Source organism: Dipodomys merriami, unplaced genomic scaffold, assembly GCF_024711535.1.
Source record: "Dipodomys merriami isolate MVZ:Mamm:240054 unplaced genomic scaffold, mDipMer1.0.p SCAF_17, whole genome shotgun sequence".
Lineage (NCBI taxonomy): Eukaryota > Metazoa > Chordata > Mammalia > Rodentia > Heteromyidae > Dipodomys > Dipodomys merriami.
In genome coordinates, this window is record NW_027203048.1 from 34,046,360 (window position 1) to 34,065,799 (window position 19,440).

The 19,440-nt window shown below is 34.8% G+C and overlaps 1 protein-coding gene across 6 annotated transcripts in view; it reads left to right on the top strand.

Annotated features, from left to right (window-relative positions):
• Vrk2 (VRK serine/threonine kinase 2) overlaps positions 1-19,440 on the top strand; it is a 113,492-nt gene that overhangs the window by 23,034 nt on the left and 71,018 nt on the right. For all 6 annotated transcript variants that reach the window (XM_070025679.1, XM_070025677.1, XM_070025678.1 and 3 more), the window contains 2 exons: positions 851-943; positions 18,827-18,959. In XM_070025679.1, coding sequence (XP_069881780.1) covers positions 851-943; positions 18,827-18,959 — 226 coding nt within the window. The remainder of the gene's footprint in view (positions 1-850; positions 944-18,826; positions 18,960-19,440) is intronic.

Consider the following 19,440-nt stretch of genomic DNA (forward strand, 5'->3'; position numbering starts at 1 on the left):
AATACCCTTTCTTTGTTAGTTATATTTATAACAATGCAAATTATGGTCAAGTATTATTATGTTCCATAACAAACATATGATGATTTGGCTGCAAAGGTTTTAGTATGATCTGAGGATTATACCAATAATTAGTTGGGACAATGAATAAGTACATTTTTTCTAAATAAAAAGCAATGAAAGCATAATAGCACCCATGCATACTTTTATTTATATAGCAAATATTTGCATTATTCTTTCTGTATTTGGTTTTCTTACCTCTCAGTTTATACCTTTTGAAGTAAGGTAAAACTACTCCTGACAGGTTGTGATGTGGCAAATGGAGCTCATTGATTTTCGTATTCATTCATCTATCTTGCCAGGAAAGGTTTCTTGAGCACTAGGTTTGCAAGGCCAAAAGAATTTAAAGGTGAAACTTACGAGTTTTCCATTACTTTACAGAAGAAACATACTTAGTGTTTTGTTTTGAGGTCTCTGATAAAGAAATTCTCAGCAGGTTTCATGGTTAGTTTGCTGTGTATCTCTCATTTTTGTTGTGTTTTTTATTCTTTATGCAGTATGGTTTGACCACTGGGTTGCCAGGAACATAAGCATAAGCATCCTTGAATCTTGATTTCCTTAAATCAGAGGTTCAATAAAACACTTGATATTTGTGGGTCATTTTATTTAACTTTTTTTCTAAAATGATCAACCAGAAATGATGACATTTTGGAATAATTAACCAGTAATTTTGAAGCATATCTTTTTGTCAGTGTTAATATGAAAACAACCCCCTGTGATTCTATATTAAATATGTTTAAATTGATTGCAAATTCTAAACAGAAGTATAACTTACATTATTTTCTTTTCACAGCTGGACATATTGGAATATATACATGAAAACGAGTATGTTCATGGTGACATAAAAGCAGCAAATCTACTTTTGGGTTATGAAAATCCAGATCGGGTAAATACAGTGTTAAACTTTTGCTTTCAGTAAGAGTCTTCAAAGTACTATATTGAAACATTGTAAAAACAAACTAGTAACCCAGAGGAGTTTACAAATGAGGGCTTAACATGATGAATGTTTTAATTTATTTTACCTTGCTTATTTAATTTAATCCTTGCACCAAACTAATGAGTAATTAGGATGAGGAAACAGAGTCGGAGGGGTTAAGTCACTTGTTAATGGGCACATATGTAAGAAGTGGCTGAACAGGAATCTGAATTTCTGAGCAAATGCAGATAAAGAACTGTCAAAATCCACTGAGAAGTGATGAATGTCTGTGGAAGAAATAAACAGCAAAGTTGTCACATCAACTCTGCTTCTACTGTATAGCCAGTTAAGTTTCAAACAGAGAGCTTGTCGGGTAGAACTTTGCATGATGATGGGAATGTGATTGTCCAGTGTAGTGACCATTGATTGACACGTGGCTGTAAGAACTTGAAACATAGCTGAGTACCATAGAAGTGTGTGGCCTAACTGGCTCTCTTACTCATTAGTAGTGGGAATGCAAAATGGGAGGGTTTTTGTTGTTGTTGTTTACTTTGTAGAACTGGGGATTAAACCTAGTGCCTTGTACCTGTTATAGAAGTGCTCTGCCACTTAAGTCTTGTCTCCAACCTGCTTATTTTGGTTTACTTTGAGATGGGGTCTTAAGGTTTTTTGGTCTAGAGACAGCCTTAAACTGAGATCCTTTTTTTTTTTTTTTTTTTTGTCACTTGTGGGACTTGAACTAGGGTCTGGGCACTGTCCCTGAGCCCGAGCAACAACCACCACTTTGGTTGTTTTTGTTGTTGTTGTTGTTGGTCATGGGGCTTGAACTCTGGACCTGGGCACTGTCCCTCAGCTCTTCAGCTCAAGGCTAGCATTCTACCACTTGAGCCACATCGCCACTTCCAATTTTCTGGGTCATTTACTGGAGATAAGAGTCTCATGGATTTTCCTGCCTGGGCTGACTTTGAACCAGGATCCTCAGATCTCAGCCTCCTGAGTAGCTAGAATTATAGGTGTGACCACGGGTGAGCCACCAGTGCCCAGGCTACCACTTTGGTTTTTGATTAATTGGATATGAGTCTGCCGGGCTGCCTTTGAACTGTGATCCTCAGATCTCAGCCTCCTGAGTAGCTAGGATTAAAGGCGTGAGCCACCAGTGCCCAGCTGAGATCTTGCATAGTTGAGATTACAGGTGTTTATACTACTCCCTGCTTGTTTTCCTTTTTTTTGTATTTGTTTGTTTGCTTTATTTATTGATTTTTTTGTGGTAGTAGGGGTTTCCACTCAGGACTTTCTACTTTTGCAAAGCTTTTTTTGCTCTACCACTTAAGCCATACTTCCGCCTTGCTTAATTTTTAGAGATAGGTTCCTGCAAACTTGTACCTGAATTGGCCTTAAACCATAATGTTCCCATCTCTGGATCTTGGGTAGCTGAGATTATTGGCAAGGTACCACCATGTATAAACAATTTCTGTGAATTTTAAGGAGGTTAAGACTCAGCATGTCATCCAATGATTATGCATCTTTCATGTTTACCTAAATGAGTTATAAACACATCTACACAAAAACCCCCACATACAGATGGTTAGAGTAGTTTTATTTATATTTAACAATATGTGGAAGCAACCAAGATGTCCTTCTGTAAAGCTGGAGATATATCCAGACACTGGAATACTAATCAGTGCTACAAAGAAACTTTCTAGGAAGACAATGCATATTGATCCATGAAAAGTCAATCTGATTTAAAAAAAATTTGTACTGTATGACTCAATTATGTGACATTCTGGAAAAGATAAAATTATAGAAATAGTAAAAAATATTCTATGGTGATCATGAAACATGGCTGAGTACCATGGTTATAGAGAAGGAAGGATGACTTGGCAGAACCCAGGCGTTTTTTTAGAGCAGTGAAACTAATGAATAGTACTAAAGTGGATGCCTGGCATGACTTCTTTGTTGAGACCCATAGAGTACAGCAAGAGCTGAACGTTAAATGTCAAGTGTTGACTTGAGATATCTTGCTCCGGTGAGGTTGGACTAGTAGTATACTGGGTCTCATGGAACTTTCCCCTCAGTTTTGCTTAACTTACTTGAAATTGAACTTAAAGTTTATTCTATCATAAAAATGTGGTTAATACGACTGTGACTAATATAAATTTAACTTAATTGTAAATATTTTTTAATCAAAATAGCTACATGTAACCATTAGCCATTGGCATCAACACAGGTTTAAAAAGTTAAAAAATTTGAGTCCATAAAAATTAGAAAAATATTGAATTATTGGCTGATATTTATGTGAGTAAAGAAGCTTACAAATTAAAGTATAAGAAAAAATCTAAATGAAGTATTGGTAGATTAATATTTTATAATAGCTATCTACTCAAACAAAAAGAAAAGAGACTGGAAATAACATTTATAACAAGTATTTAAAAATATCTAGGGAGTTCTAAAAAATTAAGAAAAACAGCTGATACTTGTATAAAGCAGTAATCAAAACTTAGAAGAAAAAAGACTGTTGTAGAAACATGATAAATGATCACCTTTGCTAAAAACAAAATGATAGGAAGATCAAAAAAGATGGGTGCCAGTGACTCACACCTGTAATCCTAGCTACTCAGGAGGCCCAAGATCTGAGAATCATTGTTCAAAAGTGTCCTAAGTAGAAAAGTCCATTGAATTCTTATATTGAATTTTTTTAAAAAGCTGGAAGGAGAGCAAGGGCAAAAATGCTCAGAGACAGTGCCCAGGCCCTGAGTTCAAACCCTAAGACTAACACCAAACAAAACTCCCCAAACCACCCAGAATATAGTGTTTTTAAAGGATCTGGCAAATTGGAGAATCAGAAATAATAATCTGATAATATTGACACTGATAAAAGAATGCCATTAGGAGGTAAAATAAATAGAAATAGGAGAATATGTTAAGTTAATGGACAGACAATTTGGCAATATGTATTAAAAGCCTTTAAAAGTTTGCATACTTAAGACTGGGATGATTTGAGTTACAATTTATAAACAGTAAAATTCAGTCTTCAAAATATACAGTTTGATATATTTTGATGTGTGTGTGTGTATATATATATATATATATATATATATATATATATATACCTTATAACCATTACCATCAAGTTATAGAACATTTTTTTCATTCTCCAAAGCTCTCTCTCTTTATAGTCAGTCCCTTTGTCTTGCCATCCTTCCCTCTAAATCCTGGAGCAACTGGGTCTCTGTATCTTTGTATTGTGTAACTAGAATCATAAGGTATGAACTCATCTGTGTAAGACTTATTCATTTAGCATAGTGCCTTTGAAATTTATTCTTACAGTTTATTAGTAGTTCATTCTTTGTCATTGATAGATAGTAGTGTTTTGTTGCCAGTTAATCATCTAATGTAAGGCATTTAGTTTGTTGTCTGTTTTTGACAATTACGAATAAAATCACGACTTTTGGGTAAGTTTATGTTTTTATTTCTTTTTCTTTTGGATAAATCATTGAGTGGAATTTCTAGGTCACATGATAATTGAGCTTTACTTAGAAACTGACAAACTATTTTCTGGAATGATCATAATATTATATATTCCCATCAGCATTGGGTAGTAATTCTATTTGCTCCATATTTTGTTTTTAGTAGTTTTCTAAATTTTACCCATTTTAATAGATGTTACTTATATGTAGTAGTTTAAATTTGCAGCAATCATCTGTAATGGCTAATGTTGAACAAATTTCATGCACTGTTTTGCCACTCTCATTTTCTTTAGCAAATATGTGCATTTTTATATGGGTTTATATTCTGAATGTGTTGTAGGAGATCTTCATATTTGGGGAATAGGAGTCCTTTGTCTGATACTTATTTTGCACATAATTTCTTCATCTGTAATCTATCTTTTCAGTATCTTATCCATGTCCTCTAAAAATGGATATATTTAATCATGATGAAGTATAGTATCACATTATCTTGACTACTATGGTTTTATAGTTTTGAAATTAGGTAATATAATTCTTCTCATTATGTTCATTTATTCAAACTGTTTTGGTTGTAATAGATGCTTTGTATACTCCTATGTAATATTTTACATCCAAATTGTCAGTTTCTATTTTGATTAGGGGTGGGTTAATTGTAGAGTTATTTGAAAAATTCAATCTTAACACTATGGAGTCTTTTAAGATGAATCACTTGTTTTCTTTTTCGTATTTAGTTTTGCTTTTATTTTGCATAACTTTAAAATGTTTTCTTATTTCCCCTTTGATTTATTTTCCTGCCTTTCATTATTTGGGATTATGTTTTTTAGTCCAAATATTTTTAAAGTTTCAGATCTTTATCATTGATTCGTGTGTGTGTGTGTGTGTGTGTGTGTGTGTGTGTGTGTGTGTGTGTGTGTTGACAGTGGGACTTAAACTCAGACCCTCTCACTCTTAATTTTTTCACTTAAAGTTGGTACTCTACTACTTGAACCACATCTCCACTTCTGCTGTTTGCTGATTAAATGAACATGAATATCTTAGATTTCTCTGGTTGAAGCAGATTTGAACTTCAGTCTATTTCAACTTCATGAATAGCTAGGATACAAGCGTGAGCACTGGAGTCCAGTATCATTATTGATTCTTAATTCAGTAATAGAACTAAGCTATTTTTAAGCTTATTAAAAATAATTTTTCTGAAGACACAGGCTAACTTGCTGAATGTTTCAGGAGCCTTTGAAAATTATATATATCCTGCTGTTTGTTTTAAGGTAGATATTTAATAAAAGTCAATTAGATAAAATTGGTTGAGTTGTTGTGCTTATTCACTATTAATGAACTTAATTTACTTTTGTTTAACCATTGCTACGTATGTTTTAGTTACTAATTTACTTTTTTACAACACACATGATTTGAAAATTCTTCACCCATCTATTCCCAATCTTATTTTCTTCTTAGATATAATTAAATATACTAGATACTTACCCTCCTGTTCTTTGGCCAAAAATTAAAATCATCTGTTGATCAAATGAAGCTTGTTTCTTGATATATAGTTCAATAACTGGCTATAAGTACAGCAATCCTTTACATGTCTAAAACTTTTTTAAAAAATAACATGCTTGTATATATTGAGAAAACTTAGTTTTACACTTCCTCTTTTGGTGTTTGCTGAAAATGCTGCCTTATTATTCTTTGCTCTGTGATTTCCTATTCCTCTGTCATCTTCCTTTTATCAAGAATATTAAAGATTAGACAAACCACTAAAAATAAAAAACTTCAGTAGAGGAACATTTGTCCTTTGTTCCAATTTGGTTAAAAGCTCATTACATTAAAATTTTTAATTTAAATCATATTAAGAAACAAACTTTGAGAAAACATAATTCTCAATAAGAATAAATTCATACTGTTTTTCAACATTTAGTATGTACAAATTATATATTCTTTAATAAAATATGTTTTCCAATCTGTGCTTCCCAGATTAATGGCTAAATTATCTTCTTGGACTATGTGCTTTGACACCTTAGTGATTATAGACTATAATAAAATATTGTCAAATTGATGCTTAGAAAGTTGGGCTTATATCTTTCTGATTTCATTACTTGCACACTTATACTGGCATTCCCAGAAGTGATGCAGAGTGATGGTTTTGAGACACACCATTTGGATCTGTATCCCAGTGTTACAGTTAGGAAGTTGAGACAATTTGACTAGCATCATACCTTTTACTTCTTCAGTGTATAGGAGTTCTCCTTAATGCTTCCCTTTGAAGTCAGAAGCATAGTCCTTTTTCATGTACCAGGGTATTTCCTTGCTCTTATATAACACCCTCCTTGATGATTTTTTTTTTTTTTGTCGGTCATGGGGCTTGAACTCTGGGCCTTGCCATTGTCCCTGCGCTCTTCGGCTCAAGGCAAGCGCTCTACCACTTGAGCCACAGCACACTTCTGGTTTTCTAGTGGTTTATTGGAGATAGAGTCTCATAGACTTTCCTGCCTGGATTGGCTTGGAACCATGATTCTCAGATCTCAGCCTCCTTGAGTAGCTAGGATTACAGGCGTGAGCCACCGGCGCTCCACTTTCCTTGATGATTTTGTATTATGCTCATCTCCTTTTTCTGATTCCCTTTAGCTCCTACTGTGTGTCTAAACCCATGAACCCTAGGATTTCACTTTTCTTACATCACACTACATTCTGAACTGGAATAATTCCTTCAGGTTTATAGGTAGGTATTCATCTCTTTCTTTTACATTTCTCATCGTGTTCATATTATTTCGCATAACTCTTCAAGAAATACTGTCTTGACTACCTGAGATGTGAGGCCAGTTTTTAATGGGGTCAGTGCCTAGTGCCTTACTCCGTGGGGCAGTACATTGACTGTAAAGTCCTTTGCCGTTGATATTCCATGTGTTTCTGTCTGTCTAGCTGCCTGTTCAGTCAGCAAACATGACCCTTCTGGAGAACAGTTCTGCATCTTAACGGCTAAGTGTTAAGGGTAACCTTTGGAAACCTACAGTTTTTTGTTTTGTTTTTTTTTTTTAACACTTGTCACTTCTTGATTGCTGTCAGGAGACTGGGTTCTAGTCCCACTCTGTCTTTGAGTAGAATCACAATCTTCATCAAATCTCTTAGCATGGACTTGGGCTTTCAAGTCTATAAAGCAGAAGACTAAAAGTGTCTCAAAGGTTCCTTCTACCTCTAAAATTCTGCGATCTTCTAAACATGTTCCAAGTACTAAGTGCTGATTATACAGAGTAGTGTTTCTTCTAAGGTTTTCGAAGTGTCTTACCTTTTGTAGCAAAACGAAGAAAGTTATAAAATTTAGATTTAGTGAAAATGTTAATGATCTGGAAAAAGAAATTGTAGCTTCTGACCTTTTTCTGGTAGCAAAATACTCTCAGAGTCCCTAGAATTTCCAAAGGGTAGAGTCATAACCCTCATTAAAATTGCTTGTTCAGTGTTTGCTAGAGGGAATTCTAACACAATCTATTTATCAATCATGGTTACTTATGAGATGGAATGTGAAAGTGTGTTTGTACATTTTACATGTTATGTGCACATAATACAGTTACCATTTAGTAGTAACATTTTTTGTTGAGCATGTGCAAAATTTAAAATGTCTCTACATATGCCCTTGCACTGAAATTTCCTTTGCCTCAGTATAATAGCTATTTGTCATATGAATAAGTTGTTTTTGAGCTTTAATAACTTGCTATGTACTTAGTATTAACACCTTACAGATAGTTAGATAAAAATAAAATTTGGAGCTGACTTTACTTTCATTTGGCAAATCATACTGCAAGAATTCCAAAATAGCTTGTAGAACTAATCTTTAAAAAAAAGCTGAAGTACATAGAAGATTTGTTTAATATTTTAAAATTAAGTAATCAAATATGTGGTTAGCATAGCAATGTTCCTGTTTTGAGTTTATTCTTAACATGATAGTATAGTATATTTTCAAAATCATATTGTCACTGTATTTAAAAGTTCATACTTCAAAATGTTACGGAAATATATCTAAATATGGACTATTAAAATTATTATTGTTGAATGATAGTGACCTATGGAAAATATTGAAGAGAACAGCACAGTAAATATGTTAGAAACTGTAAAGTCCATCTTTAAAATTAATATTTTAAGAAACTTATTGCCCAGTGGTAAAAAAAATGTGTTAAATATATAATATTGCCTGCAGGAAGATACATGTTTTAAACTGTTGAAAAAATTTAAACATACTGAATATTAGAAACTCCATATGCATTTTGGTTTAAGAATTGACATTTTAAAAACTTGATGAGGGAGAGTGATAGAAGGATTAAGTCTGATTGCAATAACAGTTAACTGATGCTAATAAAAATATAGAAAATTTTTATCTTTTGGCTGAAGTCTTTTAAAGTGAACTTTGGGCATGGTCACGTTTTTAACCTAAATATTTAAATACTTAAGTATGCATCTTCAAAAACTAAGGACAATTCACCATATAATCACCGCTTTTATCACAAAATAAGCAATCATTTCTTTTTTTATTATTTTTAGTTTTTATTGTGAAAATACTGTACAGAGGGGTTACAATTACATGGGCAAGATAATGAGTACATTTCTTATCAAGCATTGTAGCCTCCTCCTTTGTTTACCCTTCCCATCCCTTCCCATCTTCCTTCCCCCCCTACCCAATCCTACCCCCCCCAAGTTGTAAAGTTCTTTTTCGACATGACAACTTGTACTTCTCATTGTTGCAACAGGTCCACCTGTATCCTTATTTAAACAACTTGTTTTTCCCCTTCCCCTCCACAAATTATACCGACATCAAATACAGTGAAAGCAGGGGTTATACTGTGGAGGAGGGACATACAAAGCAACAAAGAAATAATCTTGTAATTGGGTTAGAAACAAATGCATGAAAGAAAAAAAAAAACATTTAAAATACATATCTTAGGGTTCATTTTCCTAACATCACCTTATCTGACTTTTTCTGCTTGACTCATCCATATACTAGATATTGCAAATAAGGGAAATCATGGGACCTATGTTTCTTTGGGCCTGGCTTACTTCACTTAATATAATTTTTTCCAAGTCTTTCCATTTCCTAACAAATGGGGCAATGTCATTCTTTCTGATGGAGGCATAGAATTCCATTGTGTATATATACCACATTTTCTTTATCCATTCATCTATTGAGGGGCATCTGGGTTGGTTCCAGATCTTAGCTATGGTAAATAATGCTGCAATAAATATAGTTGTGCTGGTAGCTTTAGTGTGGTCTTGTTTGTAAACATTTGGGTAAATGCCCAAAAGTGGGACTGCTGGGTCATAGGGGAGCTCTATGTGGAGTCTTTTAATGAACCTCCATACTACTTTCCAAAGTGGTTGAACAAGTTTACACTCCCACCAACAATGCAGTAAGGTTCCCTTCTGTCCACATCCCCTCCAGCATCTGTTGTTATTAGAGTTCTTGATTTTTGCCATTCTAACTGGAGTGAGGTGGTATCTCAATGTTGTTTTGATTTGCATTTCTTTTATGGCTAGGGAGGTTGAGCATTTCTTCATGTGTCTATTGGCCATCCTTCTTTCTTCTTCAGAGAAGTTTCTCTTTAAGTCAATAGCCCACTTATTTATTGGGCAGTTGTTTCTTTGAGGATTTGTTGTTGGGGGATTTAATTTTTTGAGTTCCAAGTATATTTTAGATATGAGACCCTTGTCCGTTGTATGGCTAGTGAAGATCTTCTCCCAATCGGTGGGCTTTCTATTGATCTTGCTAGCTATGTCCTTTGCCATGCAGAAGCTCTGCAACTTTATGCAATCCCATTTGTCCAACCTTTCTTTGATTTGTTGTGTCTCTATTCAGAAAATTTCGGCCTGAGCCAAGGAGACCTAGGGTTTCTCCTATTCCATCCTGTAATGTTTTCAGAGTGTCTGCTTTGACTCCGAGGTCTTTGATCCATTTGGAGTTGATTCTGATGCAGGGTGATATATAAGGATCTAGCTTTAGTTTTCTACAAGTAGTTAACCAATTTTGCCAGCACCATTTACTGAAGAGGCTGTCTTTCTTTCATTCTATTTTTTTAGCTCTCTTTTCAAAGATTAGATGGCTATAGGTCTGGAGGTTCATTTCTGGGTTTTCAATTCTATTCCATTGGTCCTGAGTTCTGTTCTTGTGCCAGTACCAAGCTGTTTTGATTACTATGGCTTTATAGTAGACTTTGAAATTTGGTATTGATATTCCTCCAGCAGTGTTCTTTTCGTTGAGGAGCCTTTTTGCTATTTGGGGTAACCCCCCAAAATCAATAGCTTTTCTGTATGCCAACAATGAGAAAAGTGGAGCTGAAATTAGGAAAGCAACTGATTTGTAATAGCCCCACAAAAATAAAATACCTAGGAATTAACTTAACCAAAGAAGTGAAGGACCTCTATGATGAAAACTTTAAAAACTTGAAAAAGGAAATCAAAACAGAACTTAGAAAATGGGAAAAACTCCCATGCTCCTGGATTGGAAAGATTAACATAGTGAAAATGGCAATACTTCCCACGGCTATCTACAAATTCAATGCGGTATCTATCAAAATTCCAACCTCACTCTTCAAGGAAATAGAAGAGGCAATCCAAAAATTCATATGGAACAATAAAAGTAATCATTTCTTATGATCAGGTACAGTTTCATTTTCTCCAGTTCTACAATTCATAAAACAATGGGAATTTTATTCATACTTTATCTCTTTTCCTTTTTTTTTTTTTTTTACAATTAACTCAGTAGACTTACCTGTACTGCAATGTTTCCTTCTATAAATCAAGGTGATCTCTTTTATCTCTCCTAGCCTCTGACCCACCATGTGGAACTGGTGGTTAGCTGCAAATCTGACTTCAAAAACTCATCTCAAACCATGTGAGCATGATTGTTTTGGGTTATAAGTACATCAGTTTTTAGTATGATGATGTGAATAGGAAAACTAGGAACTATGTTTTATCACAAGCACAGAACATACAAAGAGAAGGGAGAGAAGAGAGGGACAGAAGAGAGATGAGAAGAAACATTCAATAAAAAAAGTGAAAAATGAATGAAGAATTGAATTACTAATGCATAAATGAATGTATTAATTAGTCACTTTCAGAAGTCACAAGTATAGCCACTCATGTATAGATGGTTATAGTAAAGAAAGCTATAGAAACTACATCACTTGTACATTTCTTAAATTCCTAAAAGGATAAATCTCACCATTATGTTAAGACCTTTACTATTTGACATATTGGCAATTAGGAATATTTTCTTATACAAAGAATTCTGACAGGGTGTTCACCAAGAGAAACAGTGTGAAATGCTGGGGATTGAATTGTGTCAACATTCCTAGAACCACTGACTGTGACCTTATTTAGAAATAAGGTCTTTGCAGATAACCAAACTAATAGGAATTCATTAGGGAAGACCCTAATCTGATATGTATGGAGTCCTTACAATGAATGGGAAAAACACATGCAAAGAGGGAAGATGATGTGGAAAAAAAACAAATATGGAAAATACCTTCTACAAAGCCAAGGAATGCTTGAAGCCACCAGAACTGAGGAGAGAAAATGTAAACACCCCCAGAAGTAATAGCTATGAAATATTTTTATGATTGTTATGCTGATAACAAAAGAATGCTTGATCTTACTTTGCCCCACAAGAATTCTTTAGACTTAGAAACATGACATAGATTCTGGTTAGGTGTTATTTTCTAGCTATTGCTGGTACTCTTTCTGTGTTGCTGGATATTGACCTAAGGCTCTTATGTTTAAATCACTTTATCCTTACAATACCACTTTGATGATGGTACTGACATTCCTTTTAGATGACACAAAGAAGTATATTGTAACTTGGCTAAGAACCATGGTATGAAATGTATTTATTACCTTTCTCATGTAACCACAACTCCTCTGTACAGTATTTTCACAATAAAAACTTATTTTAAAAAAGTAGAGCCAGATCTCAAACCCAAAGAGTCTAGTTCCAAAGTTCAAGTCTGCAACTACGCATCATTAGATCCTCAGCAGTGAAAGTTTTATTTCCTTTTGTGTCAGTCTGACTAATCAGTATTCAGAATTACTGGTTGCTTGAAAAGCATGAAGCCTTTGATAGAAAGGAGAGCTTGTATTTTTCATCAGTGCTACTACCACTAATTCTACAATGTTGCCTGAATGAGGAGGTAGATTAGAGTATTTGTTGGCAATCAGCTAGTTTGCTTTTGATACAAATGTGATCTCATTTCTTTCCAGATATCTTTTATCCTCTTCCTCTTCCCTTTTTTCTCCTCTTCATCTTTATTTGTCCAGTCACTCCCACTGTCTTCATAGTTACCTCTGTATCTCTCTGGTGCTCTTAACTTAGAAAAACTGTGCTCCAACTTCTTCATAGTTTCCAAAATTCTATGTAACCAAATGCAAGTATTTTTTTCCTGTTTTGTGTTTCTACTAACCTCTTTGTTACTAGCACACACCTACCCAAATTCTGGCTTTCCTTCTTGTTTGTTTGTTTTGTTTGTTTCTATCTCTGGAATATTCCATTTTTTTCAAGCCCAAGTTAAATGTTACTGGATATAGTGACTTCTTGCTGGAAAACTTCATAGGCTGTTATGTTTTTAATCTGAGCACAAGACCTACAGATATGCTTAATGTCTTTTCCCTTTCCTCTGTTGAGGTGCATGGAAAAACTTCAGCATTTTGTTCATGTTAATTCAAGTTCAAATCCCAGTTTGGCTAACTACCAGAAGTTTATCTGTAACCTTACTCATCCTATTTCTTCATCCTCAAAAGACCTTATCCGTTAAAAGAAGGTTCTTTTAGAGGTTATAAAGGTTTGGTGATTTGACTAGTGGAAAACACTTATGTCACCATGACAAGAATTTAATAGATGTGCATTTATTTTTCTTTCTTTTTTCAAAAAGTGTATGAGTCCCAAAATGTGCTTGATACCCTGGTAGATACAGAAAATTATTTACTTCACCTTCTCCAATTATTACCATCAAGTCAAGTAAATACTTACTTAAATCTTTCAAAAGGCCTTATGAAAGGGGCTGTCATAGATACAAAATGCATCTGCATTATCTTGCCCCAGTCCTTCTAAGAAGCCCTCAGCCTCTAAATGTGGAGCCAAGGCATAAGTAAAACATAAGCTATATCATGTTATACATTGTTAAAATAGTAAATCCATGTGAATACAAGTGCAAGGTATCAGATTGCCTTGTGTTTTTAGAATGCTGCACTCCAGTTGGGCACATGTGACTTACATCTGTATGCTAGCTACTCAAGAGGCTGTGATGTGAGGATCATGGTTCCAAGCCAACCCAGGGAGGAAAGGCTGTGAGACTGGAAGAAGGGCTATGACTCTAGTGGTAGAGGTCTAGTCTTGAGGAAAAGAATTCAAGGACAATGCCCAGGCCCCGAGTTCAAGCCCAGGATTGGCACCAAAGAAGAAAAAAGAAAAAGAAAGAGGGAAAGAAAGCTACATTTTAAGTAAAGCTGTGTTCCAGAATGAGTTTCAAGTATGAGTGATGAAATAAAAAAGCATGGGAGTGAATTCAAAAAGTATGATAGATGTAGAAAAAAGCACCTCAGTTATATGTGAAATGGAAGAGCTTATAAGCACAAGCTAGCAGAGACAAGAAATGTTAAGTGAATATAGAACTGGTGAATGAGAAAACGTGTGGGTCCAAAGGAAAAAGGGGAGTTTTGAGCTGGGCTTGTTCAATATGTTGACGAGAGAGAGAGAGGGAGAGAGAGGAGAGAGAGAGAGAGAGAGAGAGAGAGAGAGAGAGAGAGAGAGAGAGAGAGAGAGAGAGAGAGAGAGAGAGAGAGAGAGAGAGAGAGAGAGAGAGAGAGAGAGTGTTGCTTCATTTCATTTATTGGAGCTATGATTTATTGACCTGCTTTACCAATGAGGTTCTCAGGGAGGTAAATGCTGAGACAGAATCAGATGTACAAGAGCTTTGTTGGAGGGTAATGTCTATAAACAATGAAAGGGTCATAATCAGGGTTGAGTAGTAGCACTGACACTGTGGCAGAGCAAGAAGCAGAATTGAGCAAGGAGGACCCCAAACTCTGCTACAGATATAACTCTCCCAACCAACCTATTAAGGACTTCACAGCATATTACCTACCAGGAGAGACACCAGTAGAGTAGAGATGGCCACACATATACTCTGTCCTCTCATGATTAGACACTGTTGAAATCTATCCAGAAAGTAGTGTGGCTATCGCTTGTACATTATGTGGCATGTCCTAGGGATCTGCTGCTAGGCCTTTGCATCCTGTTGCATTCCTTACAAATCAAAGGCGGGTCTGTCTTGGTGGGACTGTGCCTCAATGGCTACAGAATTAGAAAGTAAAAAAGAACATTTCCTTCTGTACTTCATAGAAGTAAAAAATTAATAGGTGTTATGATGTGGTAGTATGACAGTTAATAAAGTGCATGGGCTGGGATGTAGCTCAGTGGCAAAACTTGCCTAGCAAGTACATGTCCTGGGTTAGATCCCCAATACAAAAAAAAAAAAAAGACAAATTACAGTTAAAAAAATCTACAGATCTCTAGGATTAAAAGGCAGAGAATTAGGTAGGGTTGTGTCTTATACCCATGGGGAAAGGAAAAGGTTACTGAATTTGGAAACAAATCTGTAAAGATTATTTAAAATGCATTAAGGACTAGCTTTTTAAATATTCCTATGGCTAGCCTTATTACAATGCAAAAAATGCCCCCCTACCCAGTCCTGGTATAAATCTTGAGGTCCCTTGACAAGCTTGTCTAAAACCAGGGATACTTAAAGTGAAAATTATTAACTACATGTTATTTTTTTCTCATTGGGAAAAGGGTGCAATATAAAAGTCAACTAAATCCCAATTTCACTGTAGGTGAGAGGTTCACAAAATTTTTCTGTAAAGAGCTAGCTGGTGAATATTTTAGGCTTCTATGAGGTTTATGAGCTACTTTGAGGTCTTCCTTCATCTCCTTCCCTTCCCTTCCTTTTTTCCTTTTCCCCATCCTTCCTTCCTTCCCTCTTACCTTCCCTGATTCATTTTGTTTTCAGTCCTATTGAAATTACTTACTTTTAAAAGATGCAAAAACTAAGACCTAAACTATAACTCCTACTGTAGATTGTATTGCTTTGAGCTTGTTTTTTACTTTAGCATACCCCAATTCTTTATTATATGATGGAGAAAGAATGAATGAGTGAATGCATATGAATGTGGAACTTGAGTCCTACTGCTTAGATTGGAATCATGCTTATGCTCTTTGCTAGCTATGTGACTTGGGCAAGTTGCTTATCTCCTACAGTGAGAGCAATGCCCCCTAGCTGGATATAGCTGTATAAATCTAAGGAAATAATTCCTGAAAGGCACTTTTCCCAGTTTATATTTTCTTCTAGTAGAACCTCTGATGTTACTTTCAGAAGTTTTTTTCTCTTTTCTAGTAAGATTCATATATATTATAATTCAGTCCTCATAAAATCTCTCTATATATACATATCATATATGCACATACTACATAGAATGCATAGTATACATAGTATATATAGAATATATATAGTATATATAGAATATATATAGTATATATAGAATACATAGTATATATATACATAAGTATGTATATATAATTATGTATAAAACCATATGTTAAACTAGTAAATAAAAATCCAAACAGGACATAATGTTTTTTATTTTGCTAAATGAGTCTTTAAATAGTCTCTTTCATGATTTGAATTTTTCCTGTAACTCCCTATTAATACTATAAAGAACATTTTTGGTTTGATAGTGTTGATACTTTAGAAGTTTCTTCCATATAATACATGTCCCTTAAGGCTGTACCCATGCATATTTTAAGTCATTTTTAGATTTGAAATATTCATTGATTAAAATGTGGTTCCTATATGTCTTCTTCATTGTATTATTATCTTCTTGTCTTTATATTGAATTTAAACTTTGCAGTATCCTACCAATAATTTTGAACAGCCTCATAAACTCAGAGACCTGAATCACAGTGATGACTAACACAGTCTTAAGGTTCCCTTGAGTTCAACTAATGTTTTAAGTTTTCTTCTAAACTGTAGTTCCCTAACCTTCTTTTTCTTAGAGTCTTTATTCAAGAAAACTTGAAATTGTAGATCCTTTCCCAATTCCTTTGAGATGTAAGGTTTTCTACATCTCTTACCAATTCTAAAATACAGGCTTTTATTAAGGACCTAGGAGTTGCACTGTGCAAGACTGTCATCTATATTGAAGATAAGAGTAAGTACTACTTAGGAAACACAAATGTCACAAACACATTGACCATCATCCCCTACGCTTTTCTAGCACTTTCTCTAGCTCAACCCCAGTACCGGAAACAACTCCTGCCATTTTTTCCCCTATTTTTGTGTAATCTTCACTAGAGTCTCATTAATCAGTTTAACTTTTCTTGAAATTGACTATGAAGCTTTTAAAGGTAGAACTATCATATAATCCTGACTTTATAGTATAGAAATTAATTTTCAACTGACCTCCTTAAATTTCAGTTTCCAAGTCAATAAAATACAGAAAAATGATCAGATTTCAGTTAGTATGTCTTAGGTCAAAGAATGTCAAGCATTAATATACCACGTGTACATAGCATCACTCCTTAAAAGCTGGGTCTTATGTTTTGAGGTAGTGAGACTACGAAAAGCTTCTTCTAAAGACTACAAAAAAGCTTCTTTTTATTGGCAATTGGATCTGTTTATTAAAATTTGATTCTTTAGTTTATGTTATCCATATGTACCTTTCCAAATAATTACTTTAAAATGAACTAAGGTTTGTGAAATTAAAACAAAAATGCATCAGACATAGCAAAAGCAAGTGTCTTATCCTGAAGTGTCTAGTTATTTGAGACAAATCAATTACTTCTGAGTCCACATTGAGATACTGTGAGTGAGGAAGAGAGAAAAAAAATTGAAATAGATTTTCAGACAGTCCAGTAAGTTACGTTCTCCAAAAAAGAGAAAAAATTCTGTGCTTTTTATATTTTTAAGATCTAACTACTTACTACTTGGATTACCTTAAAACCCAGAATTTTGGAAGTGGCGCTGTGGCTCAAGCGGTAGAGCACTCGCCTTGAGCTGAAGAGCACAAGGACAGCGCCCAAGCCCAGAGTTCAAGCCCCACGACTGACAAAAAAAACAAAACAAAACAAAAAAAACCCCCAGAATTTAAAGAAATGAGTAACTGAATACTGAAGTTATTTTAAATAGACTTTACATGTTAACGGCAGGCTTACATTGTGTCTTAGAGCTACACTGTCTAAATCCCTAAATTTTACATATATGTATATGAAACATGTTAAAAGTTTGAAACTACTTTCTTTTGCTTGGCAAAGGGGGGCATATCAATGTGTGTTTGGGAACTAGAGTACTCTTTTCCATCACCATATCACACAAAGTCTAGTCAAAACAGTTTTCCATTCAATATATGTATAACTACAAAATAAACCACCTCTCCCCTTCTAGCTCCTTGGAATTACTGTCTAACTTTTAACACTAATTTCTGTTTTAAGACTGCAGTTCTGCCTGGCGCCAGTGGCTCACGCCTGTAATCCTAGCTACTCAGGAGGCTGAGATCTGAGGATTGCGGTTCAAAGCCAGCCTGGTCAGGAAAGTCTGTGAGACTCTTATCTCCAAAAAAACACTAGAAAACTGGAAGTGGAGCTGTGGCTTAAGCGGTGGAGCACTTGCCTTGAGCGGAAGAGCTGAGGGACAGCACTCAGGCCCAGAGTTCAAGCCCCACGACCGATAAAAAAACAAAACAAAAAACACTGCAGTTCTGACTGGCAAAGATTACCATGTTGATATAGATGTATTTAAAAGTCCAGATATTCTGCTTTGATGTTCTATTCTTAAATACAGACAACAGAATGATGTTCACTCATTTGTGAATTTTTAAAAATCATTATCTCTTAGTTTGTTCTCTATTTTTTATACTTCCTATTAATGGGAACATAGACATTAGGCTTAAGTTTTTTTAAATGTTTGTTCTCATCTTCCTTCCCTGCTTATAACAGTTTAATATTTCAGAAGGAAGGGTTACAAGAAAACGGAGAGCCTCATGAGCTTTGTGAATATAGATCTAAAAAGACATATTGTGGTTTATGATATCTAGATGCCCACCTGGAGGGAAGGGAAATTAGAAGCAAAATTAAAAATAAAAAACTAAGAAATAAGATATGCCTATGATAATGTAAGGATTAGGTTGGAAAGTTAGTGTTATGGCCCCCAGTTGTATATCTTTTATCATAAAGCGCCATTTGGCTTAATAAAATATAGCTCCATGGCTATACTTAAATCACCAGTTTCTTAAGACTTAATTATGAAGGTTATAGTTTCAGAGGACAAAGGCATTACTTATTTGCCTGTTCATGTCTTTCCAGGTTTATCTTGCAGATTATGGACTTTCCTACAGGTATTGTCCCAATGGGAACCACAAACAGTATCAAGAAAACCCAAGAAAAGGCCATAATGGGACAATAGAGTTTACCAGTTTGGATGCCCACAAGGGAGTAGGTAAGATTCTTTTCTCTTTTTCTTTTATTTCAGAAAATGATTAGAGTCAAGAGATTAGAGCTGTGTGGAGTGACCTTTGCATAGTCAGCTTGAAGAGTGAGTGCACTGTTGAGCTTTTTATGAAAAGTGGTGAATTCCTGCTATACCAATGTATACCAATGAATATTCTCCAGTGGTTGGAGACTGTGGCAACTGAGGGAGGAGAAAACAGTGTCAGGTAAACAAAACTAGATGTTCATTTTACCTAGAAAATTGCTAGTTTGAATATATTAAACTTGGAGGTCAGTGCTGAGTTTTTATGCTGGAGTGAGTATCACAGATTTGGTGAAGCTGCACATATTATCAATTATTTCTATTTTTGTTGTACACAGATCAGAGCTTTAGATAGTACCATCCTCCACAATGAGAATATCTCTTCTGAAACTGTAAAGTGTTAACTTGTGGAAATCTCTTCTAGTCGCCTTTCATATATCTTACTTAT